General features: G+C 41.8%; 2 protein-coding genes across 2 annotated transcripts; one reads left to right on the top strand and one right to left on the bottom strand.

Annotated features, from left to right (window-relative positions):
- Positions 1-394: 394 nt before the first annotated feature.
- LOC114349570 (centromere protein I) lies at positions 395-13,639 on the bottom strand. The gene is made up of 15 exons (XM_028299983.1): positions 13,379-13,639; positions 13,102-13,254; positions 12,929-13,014; positions 12,611-12,718; positions 12,145-12,291; positions 11,795-11,857; positions 11,424-11,539; positions 10,608-10,768; positions 8,730-8,887; positions 7,420-7,566; positions 6,506-6,637; positions 5,664-5,810; positions 4,388-4,511; positions 3,438-3,606; positions 395-1,186 (listed from the first exon to the last, which is right to left on the bottom strand). Exons 1-15 carry the CDS (start codon positions 13,545-13,547, stop codon positions 793-795), a joined length of 2,274 nt encoding a protein of 757 aa, XP_028155784.1. The 5' UTR covers positions 13,548-13,639; the 3' UTR covers positions 395-792.
- A 2,661-nt stretch (positions 13,640-16,300) lies between these two features.
- On the top strand, positions 16,301-23,352 carry LOC114349625 (BRCA2-interacting transcriptional repressor EMSY). Its single transcript, XM_028300077.1, has 6 exons — positions 16,301-16,493; positions 16,634-16,808; positions 17,585-17,885; positions 17,996-18,164; positions 18,375-20,291; positions 20,367-23,352. Exons 1-6 carry the CDS (start codon positions 16,433-16,435, stop codon positions 20,819-20,821), a joined length of 3,078 nt encoding a protein of 1,025 aa, XP_028155878.1. The 5' UTR covers positions 16,301-16,432; the 3' UTR covers positions 20,822-23,352.
- The last annotated feature ends 70 nt before the right edge of the window (positions 23,353-23,422 follow it).

Here is a 23,422-nt window from a genome sequence, read left to right as displayed (position 1 = left end):
ACCGTACGGTACCAGTAATTTTGACATACAATATTTACCATTATTATTACTTATCGACGTAATTTTACATCATTTCACAATAAAAACACTTATGGAGAATACAAGATTGTAACAATATCAGTATTTCACTATCACACAAAAAAAATATGATCACTTACTTTTATAACGCGTCAATTTTTAAGAGAAAATTTTGATGCGCTCACTTCAATCATCAATTACACACAACTGAAAAGAATAAATGTCAATTTTTATTCCTAGAAGCATAGACCATATCTATTTGCTACGACTTGCATCAATCAGAGCACTGCATCTTTTCACGTGTTAATGTATAGAGCCAAATTAAAACACACAAAAAAGTGGTACCATATGGGACCGCTAGTCTATAATGGGTTAAAACAAATCGTGAACATAATTCTAAATCATCAATTTAATTGTCTTTAAAACAAATTAACATTTAAGAAATTAAGAAGACAATATCCCATATGAAGGCATCATGATTACATATAATATAGAATTACATAAATTAATTATGTACTGAGAAAAAAATTCTAAAAATGGAGTTCTACTAATCAGGTTCGAATTTAATTAAGCCGGTTTCAGATATTAAACGAAAAGAAGTAAACTACCGTCCATGCAATAAAATGGAAAACACGCTCTTATAACATGCAATTCTTTCTTGATTTGAAAACTTATCAGGCACTTGAACTTTGTGTTTATCTGTATTTGGTCCCCAACTATAGTTAATTAAGGCGGATGATCAACAAACCTAATTTAACACCTAATCTAAACCGCTTAAGAACGAATCTCGGGCACCGCCTTCTTTAGGAAGTTGCTCAGATTAGGAAACTCTTGGTCTATGACCGAGTCGAACCATAGCTTATTATCCGCATCTGCGTGATCTATGGCTTCCAACTGCATATAGGTGTACGGTGCGAACGCTATGTGGTTCCGAAGGCTGAACTTTGTATCTATGTCTGGCATTAGAGAGTACAATTTTCCGACTAGTTGAGGCGAAAGTTTCTCGAACACGATGCCGTTGTTGCGGCTTCTGAACGCCTCCTCGCCGTACAAACAACTGATCAAGTCGCAAGTGTAACTCTGCAAGGTGCGAAACTGCTCCATGTATGTTTGGTCGTCTTTTTGTATCTTGTTTGCGGACTTCATGGCCGAGAAGATCTTTTTGTACCTGTGAAAGATGAAGTATTGTTTGATATTGTCGCTTATTAGACGATAAATACAAAAAACGGCAGTGCAATTGTTGCCAGTTTTCTGAATATTTCTTCCTTAGTCACCTCTTACAATATACACAAGCAAAGTGAGGGTGGTCTAATTCTACTTTTCTGATTTTGATTTTCATAATTCTAGTACATAACTGTATTAAAACACTATATACCAAAAACTTAAGGTATACTGCGGGGTAAAGACCCCTCCCAAAGATTTCAACAACGACCGGCCACTGATTGGAAGGCCCGTCCACGCCGCGCCTTTCAGTCTGTGGTCGCCACTAGAGAACTATTCTGCCTCAACGGCCATTAGTTTTACTGTAGTTAGACCACTTATTCTGGCTTCCACCATCTTACTTCAATTATAACAAACGTCAAAAGTCTGTCAAACTCCACACAAAAGCACTGATTAAAGTTAAGGTGATGCAACTCAGCCTGATGAGCCCGGCAGCAGCATCAACGAGCGCGGCGGAGGCAGCCAGGAGCGGCGTGGCCGGCCAGCGGCAGCAGCGCCGGCACCGCGCCGAATCGCGTGTAAACTACGCGGTACATTCCTAATAGTGGTCGTGGCTCACAAACTCACTTCGGCCACCCGTCGCGCAGTCGCGACAGCGATATAATTACGCGCGAGCGATAAGGATGGGTAGCTTGGGGTCATTGGACGAAATTCTACGTGCTCGGCGACCGGACTTTAGTCTGTAGTCGTTAAGTATACTCACAGCATGATAAGCCCGGCAGCAGCATCGACCAGCGCGGCGGAGGCAGCCAGCAGCGGCGCGGCCAGCGGCAGCAGCGCCGGCACCGCGCCTGCGCGCGTGTTAACTCCGCAGTACATCCCTAGCAGTAGTCTATAGTCGTTTAGTATACTCACAGCATGATGAGCCCGGCGGCGGCTTCAATGAGCGCAGCGGAGGGAGTCACGAGCGGCGCCACCAGCTGCCCACGTCGCGTGTACACTCCGCGGTACATCCCTAATAGGTAAAGTCCGGTCGCCGAGCACGTAGAATTTCATCCAATAACCCCAATCTACCCAGCTTTGTCGCTAGCGCGTAATATCGCGCTCACACACTCACTGCGGTCACACGTCGCGCAGTCGCGTAGCTTGGGGTAGCTGGACGAAATTCTCGGTGACTGGACTTTAGTCTACAGTCGTTTAGTGTACTCACAGCATGATAAGCCCGGCTGCAGCATCGACCAGCGCGGCGGAGGCAGCCAGCAGCGGCGCGGCCAGCGGCAGCAGCGCCGGCACCGCGTCCGAATCGCGTGTACACTATGCGATACATCCCTAGTAATGGTCCAATAGTTTAGTGTACTCACAGCATGATGAGCCCGGCGGCGGCTTCAATAAGTGCGGCGGAGGAAGTCACAAGCGGCGCTACCGGTGGCCCACGTAGCGTGTACACTCCGCGGTAGGTAAAGTCCGGTCGCCGAGCACGTAGAATTTCGTTCGCACACTCACTCACTGCAGCCACCCGTCGCGCAGTCGCGACAGCAATATGATTACGCGCGAGCGATAAGGATGGGTAGCTTGGGGTCATTGGACGAAATTCTACGTGCTCGGCGACCGGACTTTAGTCTATAGTAGTGTAGTGTACTCACAGCATGATAAGCCCGGCGGCGGCATCGACCAGCGCGGTGGAGGCAGCAACGGGTCGCGTGTACACTCTGCGGTACATCCCTAATAGGTAAAGGCCGGTCACCGAGCACGTAGAATTTCGTCTTTACCCATCCTTATCGCTCGCGCGTAATTATATTGCTGTCGCGCTCGCACAGTCACTGCGGCCGCCCATCGCGCAGTTAAGTATACTCACAGCATGATAAGACCGGCTGCAGCATCGACGAGCGCGGCGGAGGCAGCCAGCAGCGGCGCGGCCAGCGGCAGCAGCGCCGGCACCGCGCCCGCGCTCGCGCGCCGTGTCAGCTCCGCTCGAGCGATAAGGATGGGTAGCTTGGGGTCATTGGACAAAATTCTACGTGCTCGGCGACCGGACTTTAGTCTGTAGTCGTTAAGTATACTCACAGCATGATGAGCCCGGCGGCAGCATCGACCAGCGCGGCGGAGGCAGCCAGCAGCGGCGCGGCCAGCGGCAGCAGCGCCGGCACCGCGCCCGCGCTCGCGCGCCGCGTCAGCTCCGCCCGAGCGATAAGGATGGGTAGCTTGGGGTCATTGGACAAAATTCTACGTGCTCACGGACCAGGCTGTAGTGTACTCACAGCATGATAAGCCCGGCAGCGGCATCGACCAGCGCGGCGGAGGCAGCCAGCAGCGGCGCGGCCAGCGGCAGCAGCGCCGGCACCGCGCCCGCGCTCGCGCGCCGCGTCAGTTCCGCTCGAGCTGCGCGCACCGCCGCGAATGACACGCTGTGTAGTATGCGCATGTCATCTATAACGATACGTTATTATAAAGGACTGTATAAATTTTAATTTAATACTGTTATTGACTATAGGCCCTTTTTTCACTGGACACTCTGGGAAGGTTAGTTAGTTAGTTTTGCAAGGCGATTGAGTCGCACTGAACCGCGCACAATGGCTCAATCAAGAGGGACTAGGCCATTGTGCGCGATTTTTTATTTATCTTCCTACTCCAACCTCTATATCTATCTATAGCCCTATCTAGGCCGCTTCCTGCAGCGATACTGGAAAGGTATCCAGGAACCAGCGATCAATGGAGCCCGCCTGCTCCCAAAACAATTAAAACAGTAACCAACACTTGTACAAAACTGACTGAAAATCTGATAAGACTGACGCCAACCTGGCCATTTAAAGATAACTTATGTTACAAATATGCAAATTAAAGGTAAATATCGTGTCCATATAAAAGCAAAAACTTATGATTCATCTACATTGTGCTGTAGCACAGGGTATCCTAGTACGGACACCAGTCTCTACGAAATACTTATTTTTGTTCCTTGTTGTTATAATTACCCGTTACAAATTGTGACTTTATGTATTTTGTAAAGAGAGAAATAAATAAAGTTATTATTATTATTCATCTACATTGCACCTAGGTTAAGGCCTGGTTTCCAGAGTTTCTATAGAGAAAAAGAGGAAGGAGTTGATTGAACAACCAATATCCAAACCGAAACTGCACGAAATTACCGAAACACATCTTTTCTCTCTTTACTTTGGTGGAAACCCGGCCTAAATCTCTGCAACATACGTACCAGGGTCGGCCTGCACCGCTAAGCTGCTCAAGCGACTAATGCTGGAGGCCACGTAAGACAGCGCGTATGTGTAGTACGGCTGCGGGCTCTTGAAGTGCTGGCGCCGCTTTGTACTCCCGTATAGCTGCCGAAGAAACATATAATTAGAATAGCTCTATAAAGCGTTAATAAAAAGTGGATCTTACGCTATTGATAACTTCACATTCGTAACTTTTCTCAAGCTCATATGCGAGGTAACCAAGCTGTGAACGAAGCGCCACTTTGTGGTCCCGTATAACTGCCGAAGAAACATAGAATAACTCTATGAAGCGTAAGTGTGGATCTTACGCTATTGACAACTTCACATTCGTAACTTTTCTCAGGCTAGAGATGTGCGAGGTAACTAAGAAAAGCTCTAGGAAGCTATAGGCGGGAAAGGTAATCCTACGCTTAGCGATTTCACGTAACTTTTCTCAGAAATCAGGACTAAGCTATGAGTCTATTTCCATCATAGAGAGTGATGGTAATAGAGCCATAGTACTCTCATTAAGATGGCGAAGAATGGCAATGGGCAGGGCACATAGTACAAAGGTTCTGGAGTGGAGGCCACGTACCGGAAAACGCACCTAATAAGGTGGACCGACGACGTCATAAAGGTAGCAGGAAGGCGTTGGATCTGTTTGCAGGAAATCGTTGGGAAAAGTCTATGTTCAGCAGTGGACGTTCTGTGGCTTTGATGATGATTATGGAAGGCATTTGAACAACCCTCAGTTTCAATATTGTGTGTATTTATGATTTTTTGATTTTTTGTATCTGTGAAAAACTGTAAATGAAACCTGTTTTGAGACAAATAAATACTTTCTATTCTATTCTATTTTGATAATTAAGAGCAGTCCTTTTTTGGACGCGCGCTGGTAGCTTGAAGAGCTTTTCCAGCTTCGCCGGGCAGAGTGGCGAGTACAGAAGGTACTCTAGCCGTTTGGCGATCGTCGGTGCGCGTGTCTCGCGAAGCCCACACTCGGCCTCGTCGGTCGCAGACCGACATTCGCGATCGGGCCGTATCGAGCGCATAAGGCACCCGATCAGTGGCGAACCCAACTAGAGGGTTGCCCACCGCGGTGTTGGACCAAAGTCCAGCCTTCGGTGGGCTCACTCTAATAGTGGGCCCGATCGAGGGGACTACGGACGCGGCCTGAGGGCGCAACGGTAGGCTCGGACCTCGGCTCAGGCCGTATCCGGGGGAAGGATTGGGAAGAGCAGTCCTATCATAACTAAACACAAGTTAATGAGTACTCACCATATTCGTGTACATATTGGTCAAGCTCCTGAGTATCGCGCACTGCTCCAGCGGCTGCGAGCGATGGTACACCCTCGATAAGGGCTCCACTATACCGCGCACTTGGTCGGGGCTGTCCACGCTCACCCACTGCACTAAATCCAGTATCTAGGGAATGGAAATGATAGCAAAACATTGGTATAGTTCCAAAATACTGAACTGTCCTATCCATGACATTGACAGTGGGGCGCCACCGGTAATACCGGATCGCTGCTTCCGATTTTTGCCATGTTGGAAACCATATAGTTGAACGATGGTAGCGCCCCCTTGTCATTGAGTTTGGTGGGACAGTTCAGCGTGGGTCATCTATAAACAGAAGCCACGATAGCCGAACGGTGAAGGGGTCGGACTGGCCGACTCGTGAACCGGGGAACGCAGGTTTGGTCCCCGCCGCCGCTCGACTATTGTGGTGAGCTTACTCGTGATATAAGTATATTTAGCTTAGTACGAGGGGCTAACGGGAGTATTAGTAATTTGTGTAATAACGAATTACTAATATCTTTAATAAAAAAAATGGTGAAAATATTTACAATAACTATTCTGCTGGTCTCAACGCAAAATTTTATGTAACTCTGAGACCCGTGATTCTCTATTTTAGTTGAAATGGAACGTGTAAGTTTAAAGTCGTATACAAATATTTTAGTGTCTTCTATCAGTAATTTCAATATTATTCCACTTTGCAATCAAATAGGCTTTCGTGCNGAAAGTCCAAACTATCCTCGAAATAACAAAATCTGATTGGTTATTTAAACACATCTCTTCTCTCTCCACTTTGGTGGAAACCGGGCCTAAAACTCTGAAACATACGTACCAGGGTCGGCCTGCACCGCCAAGCTGCTCAAACGACTGATGCTGGAGGCCACGTACGACAGCGCGTATGTGTAGTACGGCTGTGGGCTTTTGAAGTGCTGGCGACGCTTTGTACTCCCGTATAGCTGCCGAAGAAACATAATAATAATAATAAATACACTTTATTGCACACCAAACAAATAACATAACAGAAGAAAAGGAACACACAAGGTACAATTAGAATAGCTCTATGAAGCGAATCTCACACACTGAAGTGGATCTCACACTCTTGACAACTCAAATTCGTAACTTTTCTCAGGCTAGAAATGTGCGAAGTAACCAAGCTGTGAAGCCCGGCCCAATGAGTCACATGAGTCGCTCATGTGGCCGAGCAGATTCGCTTGAGCATGCTCAAAGTAGGTACAAGGCTTAAGATGGCAAAGAACTTCAAAGTCAAAGCTATTATTCAGTACTTAGGCCAAATCCAGGGCGCTTATCTCCCAATCCAGTACATACGTCATCAACTCAGCTGTGCTCCATAACTCTCATCCCTAACTCATATCTTTAACAGATGATCATTTTTGCTTTAGAAATTAATCTATCTATATAAATAAAAATGAATTGCTGTTCGTTAATCTGATTAAAACTCGAGAACGGCTGGGCCGATTGAGCTGATTTTGGTTTTATAATGTTTGTCGTAGTCCAGGGTAGGTCTAAACGGTGAGCAAATAAGGAAAAATTGCGATGGCTTATTTATTGCCTTTAAGGCGGAACAGAGTTCGCGGGGTCAGCTAATTTGTAATATTAATAAATAGACATTAACAAAAACTATGATAAAAAGTATGAAAATAACCCTCAGTGTCAATACTCTATGTACTTTGATTAGAAAGAGAAATCATATCGTAACTACGAATCAATAAAAACATACCATATTTGTGTACATATTGGTCAAGCTCCTGAGTATGGCGCACTGCTCCAGCGGCTGCGAGCGGTGGTACGCCCTCGATAGGGGCTCCACTATACCCCGTACTTGGTCGGGGCTGTCCACGCTCACCCACTGCACTAGATCCAGTATCTAGGGAATGGAAATGATAGCAAAACATTGGTATAGTTCCAAAATACTGAACTGTCCTATCCATGACATTGACAGTGGGGCGCCACCGGTAATACCGGATCGCTGCTTCCGATTTTTGCCATGTTGGAAACCATATAGTTGAACGATGGTAGCGCCCCCTTGTCATTGAGTTTGGTGGGACAGTTCAGCGTGGGTCATCTATAAACAGAAGCCACGATAGCCGAACGGTGAAGGGGTCGGACTGGCCGACTCGTGAACCGGGGAACGCGGGTTTGGTCCCCGCCGCCGCTCGACTATTGTGGTGAGCTTACTCGTAATATAAGTATATTTAGCTTAGTACGAGGGGCTAACGGGAGTATTAGTAATTTGTGTAATAACGAATTACTAATCTATCTATATATATAAAAATGAAACCCGTTTCGCGTTGTCACGGCATCACGTGTGAACGGCTGAACCGATTTCGATAATTCTTTTTTTTAAATGTTTGTGGAAGTCCAAGGATGGTTCTTACGGAAAAAAATATTAAGAAAATCTCTACGCTAAGGCGGTACGAAGTTCGCCGGGTCAGCTAGTATCTTTAATAAAAAAAATGGTGAAAATATTTACAATAACTATTCTGCTGGTCTCAACGCAAAATTTTATGTAACTCTGAGACCCGTGATTCTCTATTTTAGTTGAAATGGAACGCGTAAGTTTAAAGTCGTATACAAATATTTTAGTGTCTTCTATCAGTAATTTCAATATTATTCCACTTTGCAATCAAATAGGCTTTCGTGCTTTGGTTACTCAAATTACTAGGGTTTTCACGTTACTAGGGTTTAGACATCCACTACACTAGCGTCTTTCGAGTGTCGTCGTTTTGTTAGCGCCCGCGCAGCGTCGACGCAGCGCTGACGTCGCGTCCACGCAACGTTGTCAAACAAGTAACGCAACACCCTCACCGCCGTTGCACTCGAAAGACGCTGGTGTAGGTTCCTTAGAGTTTGTTGTCAATTATGTTCAGCCTTGCTAGTTTACAAGTTTGCCAAAATCAATTACAGCGGACTATGATATGAACAGTTTTGCTAAGTTTTTTTTTTTCATAAGTTGCGACCGCGGTCTTACTTAGTTTCAATCGTTCAGTTACTATGTACAGCCAGTGGTATAATCTGTGTTGCTCTCACCTCAGCATAGAAGTCGATCTCATTCCACAGCGGTAGGTACTGCGCTAAGAACCGAGTGACGATGGGCACGGCTTGCAGTAATGTGTTCTGGAGCAAGACTAACCGCCTTAAGAGGTCGCGCTTCTCTACTGCACTGTGAGGTGACACGTCTAGGAAACCTGGGGAAGGATGACAATGTTGTAGTGAATCTTATTATAATATAATTAAAGTCAAATATGGAATACTTACAGCTGAAGTTTCCGAAATGCAGCAGAGTAAATGTTACGATTAGTATTGGAGTAATTTAGATTATGAATGTAAGTAAGAATCTCACGGCGATTTGTAAGTCAACACAGGTCTCACAATACTTCTTTTCACTCCCCTACAATTCATGAATGCGTGCTTACTACTACTAGTAATGTGAGTCCCTTTCTTCGCTGGCATATGAATCAGACATAAGTACTTCAAAAGGTAGACACTCACAGCTAGTCAGCAAGTGAAACATGTCGTGCGTGAAGAAAACGCCAACAACATGAGCGCCATTTTAGTTGCATAGCAGCGCCCGCAAATGAATCAGACGTTAGTGCTAAATTTTTCGTTTGTATTTGCTTCCTACTTACAGTTGGTCAGCAAGTGATGCACGTGGTGAGAATGATGGTCGTGCGTGAGAAAGGCGTGGTCAGCATCGGAGGCCACTGCCAGTAGAGTGAGCCCCGTCTCGTTACACAGCAGCGCCCACAGATAACTCAAATATCAGTAAAGAGATTTTTACACAGTTCATACTTACAGTTGGTCAGCAAGTGATGCAGGTCGTGCGTCAGGAAGGCGTGGTCAGCATCGGAGGCCACTGCCAGTAGAGTGAGCCCCGTCTCGTTACACAGCAGCGCCCACAGATAACTCAAATATCAGTAAAGAGATTTTTACACAGTTCATACTTACAGTTGGTCAGCAAGTGATGCAGGTCGTGCGTCAGGAAGGCGTGGTCAGCATCGGAGGCCACTGCCAGTAGAGTGAGCCCCGTCTCGTTACACAGCAGCGCCCACAGATAACTCAAATATCAGTAAAGAGATTTTTACACAGTTCATACTTACAGTTGGTCAGCAAGTGATGCAGGTCGTGCGTCAGGAAGGCGTGGTCAGCATCGGAGGCCACTGCCAGTAGAGTGAGCCCCGTCTCGTTACACAGCAGCGCCCACAGATAACTCAAATATCAGTAAAGAGATTTTTACACAGTTCATACTTACAGTTGGTCAGCAAGTGATGCAGGTCGTGCGTCAGGAAGGCGTGGTCAGCATCGGAGGCCACTGCCAGTAGAGTGAGCCCCGTCTCGTTACACAGCAGCGCCCACAGATAACTCAAATATCAGTAAAGAGATTTTTACACAGTTCATACTTACAGTTGGTCAGCAAGTGATGCAGGTCGTGCGTCAGGAAGGCGTGGTCAGCATCGGAGGCCACTGCCAGTAGAGTGAGCCCCGTCTCGTTACACAGCAGCGCCCACAGATAACTCAAATATCAGTAAAGAGATTTTTACTCAGTTCATACTTACAGTTGGTCAGCAAGTGATGCAGGTCGTGATGCAGGTCGTGCGTCAGGAAGGCGTGGTCAGCATCGGAGGCCACTGCCAGTAGAGTGAGCCCCGTCTCGTTACACAGCAGCGCCCGCAGCCGCGCCGGCCGGTACATCGGGTGGTGAAGACTGTACTGCATTAGCGACATTGTTCATACTTACAGTTGGTCAGCAAGTGATGCAGATCATGCGTCAGGAAGGCGTGGTCAGCATCGGAGGCCACTGCCAGTAGAGTGAGCCCCGTCTCGTTACACAGCAGTGCCCGAAGCCGCGCCAGCGGGGACATTGGGTGGTGAAGACTGTACTGCATTAGCGACATTGTTCATACTTACAGTTGGTCAGCAAGTGATGCAGGTCGTGCGTCAGGAAGGCGTGGTCAGCATCGGAGGCCACTGCCAGTAAAGTGAGGCCTGTTTCGTTGCATAGCAGCGCCCGAAGCCGCGCCGGCCGGGACATTGGGTGGTGGAGACTGTACTGCAGTAGCGATACTGGACTGGAAATACAATGCAGTTATCTAAACGACAGCGCACACTGGACAAGCTAATAATATGAAATAACGCGCGCACGCGTTTTTTGGCCGCGTCTGTCACCTAGTGGTTATTTATCGCCCAGTGGGCGCTGTCGCTAGAGCCTGAGCCACGACTTTGAGGCAGCGTCTGCCGCGTATCCACTAGAGGCAGCCTTATGGCGAGCGGCCTCAACATGAGGCACGACTCGTTGCAAGGCAAACTTCGCCACGGACCGGGTCGGATTTTGTCGAATTTTATCGCCTCTCTTCGATCCGCAACGTGTCTGGACCCTCGTATCCATTTAAGCAGTCTCAGTCTGCCTCAAGAAGAGACTGCTCGGCCTGAGGCTGCTCTAATGGATTCGAAGCTTTGAGTAGCCGCGGATCGAGACGGCCGCTCGACCCGAGGCTGCCTCTAGTGAAGGCCCAGCTTAATATCTTATTTGACAAAAAAATGTTGAGATTTTCCGTTTCTACCGTTTCCAATAAAATTCTTAGATGAAATCAAAATTATAAATCAAAGATTGATTTTTTTTCTCGGGCTACTGCTAATCTACTTTAGTAATTTATTTGGCATTTAAGGGCAAAGTGCTCTCCTTTAACAATAGTATGAAATAGCCATGCAAAAAACTCAACTTACTCTGAGAAATCAAGATAGTTCTTCTGTGGTTCTTTGTCTGAATATTGTTGGGCCCCAACGTTGATGAACTCCATGTTTGGCACAAGTGGCTCAACTTTCTTATTTCTACCGCGATCCTGGTGATAACACAATATTTTAAATATTATTTACATACTAAGAATATTTTTTAATCATATTTTTTTTTTTAGGACTGAATATTGGAAGCCTGGACTAGATTGCTACGTGAATTGGTAAAAACCGAGGGAGAGAATTCACTGGAATACCCCTCCTCATGAACACAAACAAAAAAGCAAGACAAAACATCTGATTATGACCTAAGTCGATTGCAGATATAAAAAGGGGAAAAAATATATTTTATTTTAAATACTTACAGAATTCAATGGGTTGATCCACATTAAATGGTGCCTTTCTTTACTCAAAATGTTTCTGCGCTCCTGTGAACAAAAGTCTAATTAAACATTTCACACCATTTTAATATAAAAATTGAGTTGTGATGTTCTTTACATCTTGAGTGAAAACACCTGTGCTTGCACTAAACATGCAAAATAATTGTAAATATGAAATGAGATAATAGCATACTTTTTTGTTATTATAAAGACCATAATTTACTACACAATACTATATACTACACAAGCTTTTACTAAGAAGTTCTTTTTCATCATTTGAAAAACTAATTACCTACATACTTCCGAAAATAAGATGGTATTCTGCTACCTCATACCTGGACTCTCCTGAATCTGGAGATCAAAGCTACATTCACTTTCTTGAAGGCTGTGTGTATGGATATAGCAGGAACATCCTCGGGCACACACTCAGGTTTGTACGACTTGAACAAACCCAGCAATACCTGCAGCTGGCGATACATGTTCTGAAATGGGATGATGTAAAATTAAAGTATGAAATCAACAATTTATAAAACAAATTGTTTGAAAAACTTCTAGAATGACTCTTTGTCCTAACAGCAATTTTTGTAGTAATTACTTAAATATTAAATTCTAAATAATTATAATTCATTTCCAAATTATGTAATTTTTTTTGTAAAATATTGCATCCCTTGATAGAATCCTTCTTAATGTTCTAATCATGTTTTTTTAGTCAAATATACTTACTGAATTAAAATTCTGAGTGTATTTTGTTACCCATAAAATACATCATAATTACTTAATAAAAAATATTAGAGTACAAACCTTTTTGCCCTCCCTTTTCTTGGCATAGTCAAGTAACTCTAGCACCCTTCTCCTGGTCACATCAATTGGTTTGGTCAAAGTGTAAACAAGTTTAATTGCATGAACTGTCTGGAATTGGAAAATAGAAACAAATTATCTTCCAATTATTTTTACATAACACACCAAGTTTAACTCACAACTGTTACTTATGGTTGATTATAAATGAAAACATAAATATCCTAATCCCAAAAACAGATTTCGGGATATCAAATTAAACTCTCTAATTAACAAGAGAGGATAGTGTTTATAATTTAAGTTGATTAAATGATAGGGACTTACCAAGACTTCATAAGTCAACATGATATAAAATATTTCATATCCCGAGTCTAAAGCTTTCATATCAATGCATTCACAGTCCATTGCCACTGTAAAAAGATTTTAAAAATGTTGTATGAAAATCATTTAAGTGTTGTTAAGGTTTAGTTATAAAATTACATTATAGATGTACATACCAGTCAGCCAATCTAGTAGAAAACCTATTCTAGAAAAACTTGATTGATTTTCACAATTAGCAAGGATCCAACGAAAGGAATAATCAACAGTTTTTTCTTCTACAGTATCTGGGGGCACCAAGCACGCTCCCAAACTTGTCCATTTTGTGATGGCTGAAAGAAATATATTTTGTGAACATCACGCTTTGTGTTGCCTATCCTGTTAACAAGATTTCTATGTTAAAAATAGACTTAATATGCAATAAAAAATTTGAATTTGAATTTGAATTTGACTTACGTATGGATAGGTTCAACCAAAGCTTGAATAAAGTATGAAAATCATCGTAATGCAGTCCAGTGGTTTCAACTGCATACGCCAATTCATCTATCTTAGATTGAAACAAATCTTTATCGAAACCTTTCTTCAATGACTTTATGTAGTCAATAATATCTTCAACATCCGCCATCACGATTTTGTTTGCTCATTAGCTGATAAAGAACAATGGAAATAAATAATAAACAATTCGATTCAATCTGTAATTCAAAATAAAAATACGTTACTAGCAGGGTACGGAAACTTCCATACTACGATCCATACTCTCTAATCTGTGCTACGATCAAACTTGCTTCCAAACAGCGACTTCAGTCGATAAATTCCAATACTTTTTTTTTTTTCTTTATGCCTCTCGCGGATTGCGTTTAGCCACGACAGGGTTCTTGATTTTTGCGTTCAGTTTTGTAATAGAGTAGTAGAAATTACTATTTAACATATGGCAACTTTGTTTTTCCTCCAAAATGGCCGGTGTTGTTTTTGTTAGGTTGAATTGAATGCATTCTTGTTTTCTTAGCCATCGTTTATGAGTTCTGTGGCCCTATTAAAGTATTGAAGAGTCGAGTCAAATTCAAGTTCATTCCTTCGTACCTGCTGCTGTTCTGGTTCATCGGAGTTTTGTTCGTTCCTTCGTGAATCGCTAAGAAACTTTCTGTTATGTTAACAAGTGATCTGAGTTTTCTCAATGTGCAAATGCTTTTTTAGTGTTGTTGAAAACTTTGCGAAAAGACGCTTTTGGTATATATTATTATGTGTGTTCATAAATAAAGTAAAATTATTAAATTCAAAAGTTTTTGTTTACTTATTTGCATTTCCATGTGCAATGTAGAATTTTTCCAAATCCATTGTTTTGAAAATAATACAATACGTACACCATAAAGATAAATATTTTCAAAATAATGGATTTGAAAAAATTCTACATTGTACATCATAAAAACAATAATTCTTTGAAGGTTATGAGGGCCTATGTGTGCGTGAACTGTGTGTATGTGTGCGTGGACTTTATGTATGTATGTGTGCGTGTACTATGTGTGTATGTGAGCGTTACGTACGTAGGTTAAGTACAGCGAATTTAACACCAGGCAGGCTGTCAATTAGTAGGCTCAAAAATTTGACAGAGAGGGTTCTCTATTTCCTATGTATTACTTTTCTCTATGATGATGACAGCTGCAAGCTGTCTGTCAGATTCCAAGCGTCACACAAAAAAAAAGCCAGACTCCAGAGATATGATAAACCCCGATATATCCAGTGGGTCTAGACAAGTAGCCACTGAGCACGTAAAAGTAACTTTGATTGAATCGAAAATTGAATCCGTGGTTACAATTATTTGTTGTAATTTCATACAAAAAAAGGCTGTTCGACCATCTTTCGACATAAAAACTGTCACATTTTGCAACATATCTAGGGGGGCAGGGCGATGTATGTAGCAAAGTACCAGTGTTGCCAGTCGGATCTTGTCAGAAATTACCAGAAATATGAAAAAATGTAACCTTTTTGAATAAAAAGTAACCTTCATACGGGGGGGGGAGCGATTGTTCATGGATGGAAAATGAATACAATTGATCATCGATCGTTTACCGAAATTTAAAATTTGACCATTTGACCATTCCATGAAGACCGAAAAGTGACCGGTCGCGGTCGTATAAAAACGTTTCATGGATTTGCATTTCATTATCGAAAAACATTCGCTAAATCTCATTTTTTTAACAAATAATAAATCAAATTCATGTTTATGACATCATTTTTAAATTGTTACTATAAATATTTTTTACTGATTAACCTGTAAAAGTTATTTCTACAATTTCTGAAAAATCACCTAAAAGTAACCTTTTCATTAGTGTAACCTAAAAGTAACCAATGCAGTTCAAAAGTAACCTAAAAGGTTACAAAAGTAACCTTCTGGCAACACTGCAAAGTACAAATGCATGCTGTGACGCTGTGAGACAAAGGATGAGTAAGATAAAAACAGAGACTGCTAATACTGCTACAGAAGACTTAAGCCAGCTAGAGCCGACTAAAGCTTTCTAGCGCGTGTTGCTCAACACAATCAACAAAAACATGTCAACATTCAACATTTTTTTAAGACAATATTTTGAATGTTGACATGTCTTGTTGATTATGCAAGGCAAAACACGCGCTGGAGACCCGGCTCCACTATAATTATTATGTTTTAAAACATAATATAAAACAAAAATCCTGTAATCAAACATTTTATACTCATTCACGCACGCCGCACGCCTACACTTCACCGGGATGGTGTTTGTTTCTACACAAAGCCTTTTTATTTTTAGTGTCTATTGCTTTGTATAATCTCTGCGATAAATTATTAATGTCAAAAATTATGACAGTGACAGTTTCTTCTACTAGCTTCGTAAATGTTTTCAATCTGAATGCATCTTTGTCTATGGTACCGTGCTGGTGTTGCTACTACCTGTTGTCAGTTTACTATAAATCGAGTAAAAAATAAAGTTATACAATCCATTAGACAAAATAAAACTCAAATAATATGGCATTGACTAACAATAAAATTGCAATCAAAATTAGGCATAAGTTCAACATAGCCTATCCGGATTTTATCCGAAGAAATGAATCCGAACTAAGCGACTTTTAGTGTGTCAATACATAGTATTATTATTATTAATTTAAGAATTTTTTCATGAATTCACGTTAAAAAATTATTTTATTTCAAACTAATCTGGTAAAAAGATTTCTCTACAAACATACAAAAGGTATTCATGGTAGTCGTCATTTTCATTACATATTTACATTTAAATGTTGTTAACAATTTCTTCCATTTGGTGACCATTATTTACGATATACGGGGAGTTTCGAAGTTAAAGCTGGTATCATTTTTATCATAGACAAAACTAAAGCCGTCTCAATTTTTTGAAGTGTCAAAAATGAACGAATTGTCGTTTGAAGTAAACAGTATGGATATTTGCCAATTCAGATTTTATAAAATATGGTTAAAATAATATAATTAAATGGTGTTTTGTCAATGTTAAATAAAAACGCATAAAAATGTGGCCCATGCTCTTGACCATGACTCGCGACGAATGTCGCCGTACGCTCCGTAGACTTGGTATAAATTTAGTCTTAGAAATGGCATTCATTTTCCCTCCTATAATTTTCTTCAATTGTACCCTTTCCTTACAATAAGTTTAGCTGTTAAATTGGTTTATAAATTAGTAACTAACCAAGAATTATATGTTTTGTTTTTAGAATTGGAAGCCTACTCGAATATGATCAGTGTGTTCAGAGCACAGGGGGCATTGGAAGACAACAGAAAAAAGTTACTGGAAGATCTACGCGCCGTTTTGCATATAAGCAACGATCGGCACAGTGCTGAGGCACGCCGCGTGTCTAATGACGAATTATTAGCCACAATTGCAGAGCAGTAAGTTGAAATAGACCAATTCTAGTGAACATTTGATTTATTTTTATACACTGTTGTACTAAGTCAAAGATGGCTGTGAGTGTTTGAAAGTCAAAGGTATTGTAGTACTTAGCTTGGGTGAAAGCTTTTAGAGCAGGTTATTTCTGTTATATTTCTAAAAGATTGAGTTGAAGTTTGACATTTTAAGTTGCATTTTTGTTGTGCATTGTAATTAGCACCAAATATCATAGCCACATGGATGTGTGGTTCTACATCATGATATGTAGTGTCAGTGTGTTGAGTGCATAAAATTTTAATGATTCCACATAATTTTTAATGTAAATGTTTTAAAAGTATTTATTATTTGACAGATAACCTAATATGTGACAGATTCTTTTTTTCTATGATAATGTGCATATTGAGAATTTTGAGGAAGATTTTTTATCATACTATAATAATATTATTATAATGACCTCACCAATTTTTAGTCTTATGATCATTGTGATTTTTTTTTAAATTTGGTACCTATAATTTCTGGTGTTCATTAAGTTAAATAATCAGTCTTATAGTTCTGTGAGAAATATCTATTACTATTGGTTTCTAATTAGCAAGTCTTATTAGTGATTGTACTCATAGACTCAACGGGACTAAGCAGTGAACTCTAAAGACAAGGGCTGCCACAATAGATCAAACCTGGTCGAGTTGGCGCAAATAAAGGCCCAAAAACCAATAATATTAATAATAGTGATTGTAACAATACGATTTACGTCAAAAAAAAATCAATATTTTATTTTCAGACTATCAGGTCCTAACACAGGGCTAGCATGGATAAGCGAAGGTCGAAGGAGAGTACCGCTCCTGCCTCGAGGCATCGCTCAGACTATGTACACCGAGATTGCGGATAGAGCTGCCGAAGCAGCGGCTGCGGAGAATAAAGAGCTCTCTAAAAAGCTCGAGGCGGAGAAAATGGTTACACCTATATCCAATGAAGAGGAAATGCCAGAAGCTGAAGGAGAAACTGCCGAGGGAACACTTTCGTCAAATGACACCGCTGATGAAATGACATATCCCGTTGCCATGGAAGATCAGACCAGCAAAGTCCGTATAAATTTATTTTCTGCAACCTAAATAATGTTAAATATTATAAATCATGAAATATTTAAAAATTCTGATAGAAATGCTACATTTTAATTGTTCTTCTGTTTCAGATATGGGAAACGGAACTGATGAGCCGCAAAAGAAAAAACCCAGAAAGTGGTACATTACCAGATGATACCTCTACTCCGGTGAAAAATATGAGAAATATTCCTGTGAACACCAACCAGAAACATCTCAATTTGTCACAGATATACTCCAAGTTCTCACAACCAGCATCAAGTATGTCTATTATTATCTTTGGCTGTATTACATTGATATTTTTAACAAAAAACTTTGTGGTGACTACAACTAACACTGTTTTATTATTCCTAAAAAATTCACATTTGAAGTCTTATTACTATTTTGACCAATAAGATCTGAATCATTTTGACCAATTGGAAATGACTGTCTTTGCAAAAAAAAGTTTAAGTGTCAATATTTTTTGTGCAGGTAAATCATCAGGGCAGTCAAAGCATTCATATAACCAAGTGAGCAAAGTGTCAACTAGCAAATCCAGTCAACCCCATCAACCGAGGTCACACAAACACAGATCACATAAACAAAGCGCCAAAAGTGCCCAAGCTGCTATGTCTAAATCTCAAATGAAAAAATCACAAGAAATGCCTTTGTCTCCGGGAAAGCAATACAACCCTACATCTATGCAGCTTGAGTATTCTGGCCCTCCCAACACGTTCCAGGCTAGCTATGCTCAGTCGGTACTTGGCAAGAAACCTGATTATATGGATGAACTTAAACCTAAAGTGCTCTCCTCGCCCGGCATGGTGACAGATTCCCCTACAATGCAGCTCCTAACCCAACCAGCCACTGTCCCTCACGAGCTCGGCGTCTCAGACAACATCCACCCCGATGACGCGACCATGCTCCAGGCTCAGGGAACCCCCTCCACTAAACACTCGATAAGCAACAAACCCTGCCACCTCATCATCAAGAAGAGAGGCGAAATCACTCCCGACAAAAAAGTACAAATGTCCGAACTTAAAATATTACAGAAATCCAGCGATAGCGGCATCAAAGTACTCCAAAACCGACAAGTAGTTATTGCGCCGAGTTCGGCTCAAAAAGCACTAAACACGCCTGGGAAACTCATCACCACTAAAGTTATCAGTTCGATAGCCAAACCTCGAACTTCGGGCACCCCGGTTTTAACGGAAAAAATGATTGTGGTATCCAAACCGTCGGAAATGAAGGGCATGCCCAGTTCTAAAATCATTATCACGTCGGGCGCGAGCACACCGAGTAGAGACGTTCCGGTTAGTACAAATAGCATATCACCTATAACCACGGAAACATTCACCCCGAAGGGTATTCCCGCCACTGATTTGAAAGTTTCAGCTAAAACTGTCGTTTTGAACCCAAAATCAGGCCAAAAAATGGTCGTGTTGCCGGCGAAAGCTCGAACGAAAACGGTTACCGAAGGACAACTTCCCTTATTACATTTCAAAGGTCTATCGGGAGCCATGAAGTTGGTGCCGGTCAGTTCGCAGCCCGCAACCCAAGTATCTAGGACGCCGACGGTCACCGTGGTTTCAAAACCTACAGTAGTCAGTTCGATTCCTTCAAATGCAAAAATCGTCGGCGTGGAACCGATAAAAACGGCTAACTTAGCCGACATCGTCCCCGTCAAGGGTCTCGCTCCCGTAACAACCCCCAAAATCACGAATCCGATCGTTCGCCAGGCGAACACCAAGGGCAACGTCATCGTCGTTCAAAAAGGAACGCCTATTGGAAAAGCGTTGACTTTTTCGAAAAACGGGAACGACATGTCCAAAATAATAATGGGTAAGAACGTGAATCAGCTCCTCCAAGCGTCTAAGTCGGACCAAGTGGATGCGGCGAAATGTGCGGGGAACGTAATAGTGCTTGAACTCAATAACGAACAGTCCGGTCGTCCGACGACCATGTCCGAAATATTGGATAGCAGGGTGAGCACCGCCGCCCGCGTGCCCGAGGACAGCACTAAAGTGACGGAGATCACCCAAGACACTCCTGTACTATTCGAAACCCAAATCACTGACGAAAGTTGCAATCCCAACAGCTTAGACTCCACCGCCGAGAGTATAGGAGGAATCGAACCCATGGAGGATTCGAGCATACCTTCCTTAGAAAAGGAGGTAGAGAAATCATTCGGTAAAGATGTGGAGGGTAAAGACTCCTCGAGTGTCACAGATTGGGAAATGGAGCTGGATGGGGTATCACGAAAGGGGAAGGATGACGACGACAAGCTGAACTCCTTGCATTTGGATCTCGGTATGTCGAGTGACAGTGAAAACGAGTACATGGTGGACAGACACAAGTCAAAGAGCAAGCACTCGTCGCAGGACAGCATACAGCGGGCCACGGTCAGCGGTAAGGCATTCAATACGGACCTCATTACTTTGCGTTCAATTGGGCCGTTATTAATCTGAACCATTGCTGTTTTAGGGGAGTCCAACGAGATGTACGGTTCTGCGTCGGGTCTGACGCTGGCGACGCGGACTCTGCTGAGCCAGTTACAGGACGACGGGTCGTCGAGCAACGATTCGTCGTTCGCGCTCAAGGCGAAGGCGGCTGCGAAGTCGAAGGACTCGGACGCAAAGGTCGACCGGTCGGAGTGCGACGCGCTGACGAAGGCTAAAGAGAAGTTATCGGAGAAGGTAGCGGAGGCGAAGTCGCAGCAGAAGCGGATAGACATCTACAGCACGGCGATCAGCTCTTCGGACATCAACCTGGATTCTTTCGCGTACCTGGACGAGGGTATGCTGGCAGGCGACGACGTGTTCTGCGAGGACAAGCGGCGCCGCGCGCTCGACGACCAGCTCTGCCGCCTGTTAGGCGAGGACTCCGCCAACTCCACCGACTCACAAACTGTAAGTGAAACTATGCCTTTAAGCAAATGAGCAATATACTTAGATTTAAAGTGGTTAACGTTTCTTTAAAATGTAATAGTGGTTAAGACGGGACATATAATGTGAAGTGAACTGACGATGGTAATCTCCGGTTTTGTTTTGGTCTGTTCGATTGTAATTTTTGAGTGTTTCTACTGAGTGATGTATTTTCAATGCGTAAATAGAGGCTTGGAGTAATTTGATATTACTTTAGTGCTGATTCGGTTCAGATATTTATTTATTACATAATTTTAATAACCTTGCTGCTGGTGGTGTTTCCTGCATTCTGTCAATTCAGTCCAGTCAGCAAAATCAAAATAACAAGAGTTGAAACTTTATGTCTACGATTTCTAATTCAATGCATTATATTTTTAGTAATTCATCATTCTATACATTTTTAATTATAATGTTTCGATTTCTTGCCAATAAATTAACCTATGTTTTGTTTTACACAGTTATGTAATTCAAATGCTCCAGTTGGAAATTATAATTAACTTTTAATAAGATGTTAATGCACATTTAATTATTTTTCCAAAAAAATATACTACAGTTAAATAGCTATCTCCAATATGACACTTAATTTATAGAATCATTTTTTCAGATTACATAAATATTTACTTGTTTTCTATGTTAATTGTAATTTCAAATGGCAACATAACCTTCACTCATAAGTAATTGTTTCAGTTTGTTTGTTTGTTCATCTTGACCTAACCTGCTAATTGTTATTATACTATGAAAAGTTTGTAAGAAAAATTAAGTAGGATAGCTTTTTCTCTCTTCATAGTCACTCGGATAAGTGTTAGTAACTATTGTAACCTTTGTTCCACGCAGAACCTATCTCAGTAGGCGCACCGCCTACTTATTGACGACCTAAACCAGTGAAAAACTGTCCCTATAGTGCATCAACATGGTCTGTTTCAGTCCCAATTTGTTATTTCCATCCTCCGTCCTATAATCATAGACTTCTTAGTAACTAGACAGCTGTTCAATAATTCACACGTAAATGATAACGTTTGTTTAGTGACTGAAACCTTGAGGAACTCGCGACACATCTGCTAGTCTCAGTCGACATGAGATGATGATTGTAATCACAAACTTATTGATACAATATCCCGCACAGGACAGCGTGTCTAAGGGTACATAGAAGTCTTTGCCTGTAAAAATGTAAATGCTTATTCCACATGACGCCGTAACGGGTTCGGTAGAACTGTCATGAAGCCGTCTTAGCACACATGGCGATGCCAAATTTATACTTGTCGCATATGGTACCGCTGCCAGCGTCTTGTGAAATCGCTCAAAATAAAGTATTCCGCGCACTGGTAATTTTTCAGATGCAAGTTCAAACAAGAAACGCTGGGTTCGTCAGTCCTCTGGCCTAAGCTTACATTGGTCAGCTTTTATTTGCAGTCAAGTTGTTGGTTATGACATGACAGCATTTGCGACGGCCACAATGTAGATATTTCGAGCCTTTTCAAGGCGAGAGTGAATAAAATAAGCACTCACACGACAGATATGTATGGTACATCTACATCCTGGACAGCATCTCACTAACACATCAGGTGCGATTGCAGTCAAATACCTGCCTTAAAAAAACACGAACATGAAATTATTTTCTACACATTCGTGCAAGTTTTCAGCTGTACAAAGTTACTTCATTACAGTTTCCTCCACAAGATCTAGATAATGTCAATGAACTCATTCCTTGTCATTAAATTCACCAGTGCGCGTGCGCCTGTCCTAACGTTAATAGTGAATTATACTAATACGTAGTAGTTTAATTAATCCTTCCTTCTGTACTACCATTATTACTCACGTTAAGAGTTTGTTATGATACTTCAGTAGTTTATGTTTTCTACTTAACGATGCAGCGGTCTTCACTTCGAAGGACCATTTTTTGTGTGAGTGTGCTTTAAATTTAATAGTACTCATGCGTAACCATTATTTAAATTTGAAACTATTGTGGTTTTAGGACACTCACTTACCTTTATGATGAACTAGCTTTCCGCCCGCGGCTTCGCCCGCGTGGAATTTTGTCTGTCACAGAAAAACTTTATCGCGCGCGTCCCTGTTTCAAAAACCGGTATAAAAACTATCCTATGTCCTTTCCAAACTCTCAAAGACTCAAACTGTCTCTATGCCAAATTTCATCAAAATCAGTTCAATGGTTTAGGCGTGAAAGCAAGTCAGACAGAGATACTTTCGCATTTATAATATTAGTATAGATAATGTTCAATAAGAACAGAATTCTCCTTAAAGTGAAGATCGCCGTTCCGTCTTGTTCAAGTTACATCCTATGCATAAAAATGAATTAATTGACTCAAAGTTTTGACAAAATCATTGTAGATGAATGTTGCAAGTACACGAATTCGTTTTTCTGTTTGATGACTATTGTTTAATGTTACTACAGTTACTACAATTTGCGCGACTTCATTCAAGAATTGCAATTCATATAATATTGTTTCAGAATAATTTAAGTTCAAGTAATAATTTAGAATAAAAAATGCAAACCCACTCAGGCTGGCAATGTATTATTATGTCGCTACGTTGTGTGACGTAGACATGTCATTTATAAGTTAGTTATAATTATGTATAAAACGATTACTTATACAAAAT

Source organism: Ostrinia furnacalis, unplaced genomic scaffold (genome assembly GCF_004193835.3).
Source record: "Ostrinia furnacalis isolate ACB-3 unplaced genomic scaffold, ASM419383v2 OfSCF0694, whole genome shotgun sequence".
NCBI lineage: Eukaryota > Metazoa > Arthropoda > Insecta > Lepidoptera > Crambidae > Ostrinia > Ostrinia furnacalis.
Note: the sequence above shows the minus strand (reverse complement) of the source record. Positions and strands in the feature narration are given on the sequence as shown.

What these genes read in the sequence shown, in the direction of transcription:
- LOC114349570 (XM_028299983.1), bottom strand. Translation starts at nt 13,547, where the DNA reads ATGGCGGATGTTGAAGATATTATTGACTACATAAAGTCATTGAAGAAA. An exon ending in CCAGATTCAGGAGAGTCCAG is followed by an intron (nt 11,858 to 12,144) that starts GTATGAGGTAGC and finishes TTTTGTTCACAG; the next exon opens with GAGCGCAGAAACATTTTGAG. An exon ending in AGCGGTGCAGGCCGACCCTG is followed by an intron (nt 3,607 to 4,387) that starts GTACGTATGTTG and finishes GTATCGTTATAG; the next exon opens with ATGACATGCGCATACTACAC.
- LOC114349625 (XM_028300077.1), top strand. Translation starts at nt 16,433, where the DNA reads ATGTGGCCCATGCTCTTGACCATGACTCGCGACGAATGTCGCCGTACG. An exon ending in CCGTACGCTCCGTAGACTTG is followed by an intron (nt 16,494 to 16,633) that starts GTATAAATTTAG and finishes TTTTGTTTTTAG; the next exon opens with AATTGGAAGCCTACTCGAAT. An exon ending in ACAGCGGGCCACGGTCAGCG is followed by an intron (nt 20,292 to 20,366) that starts GTAAGGCATTCA and finishes TTGCTGTTTTAG; the next exon opens with GGGAGTCCAACGAGATGTAC.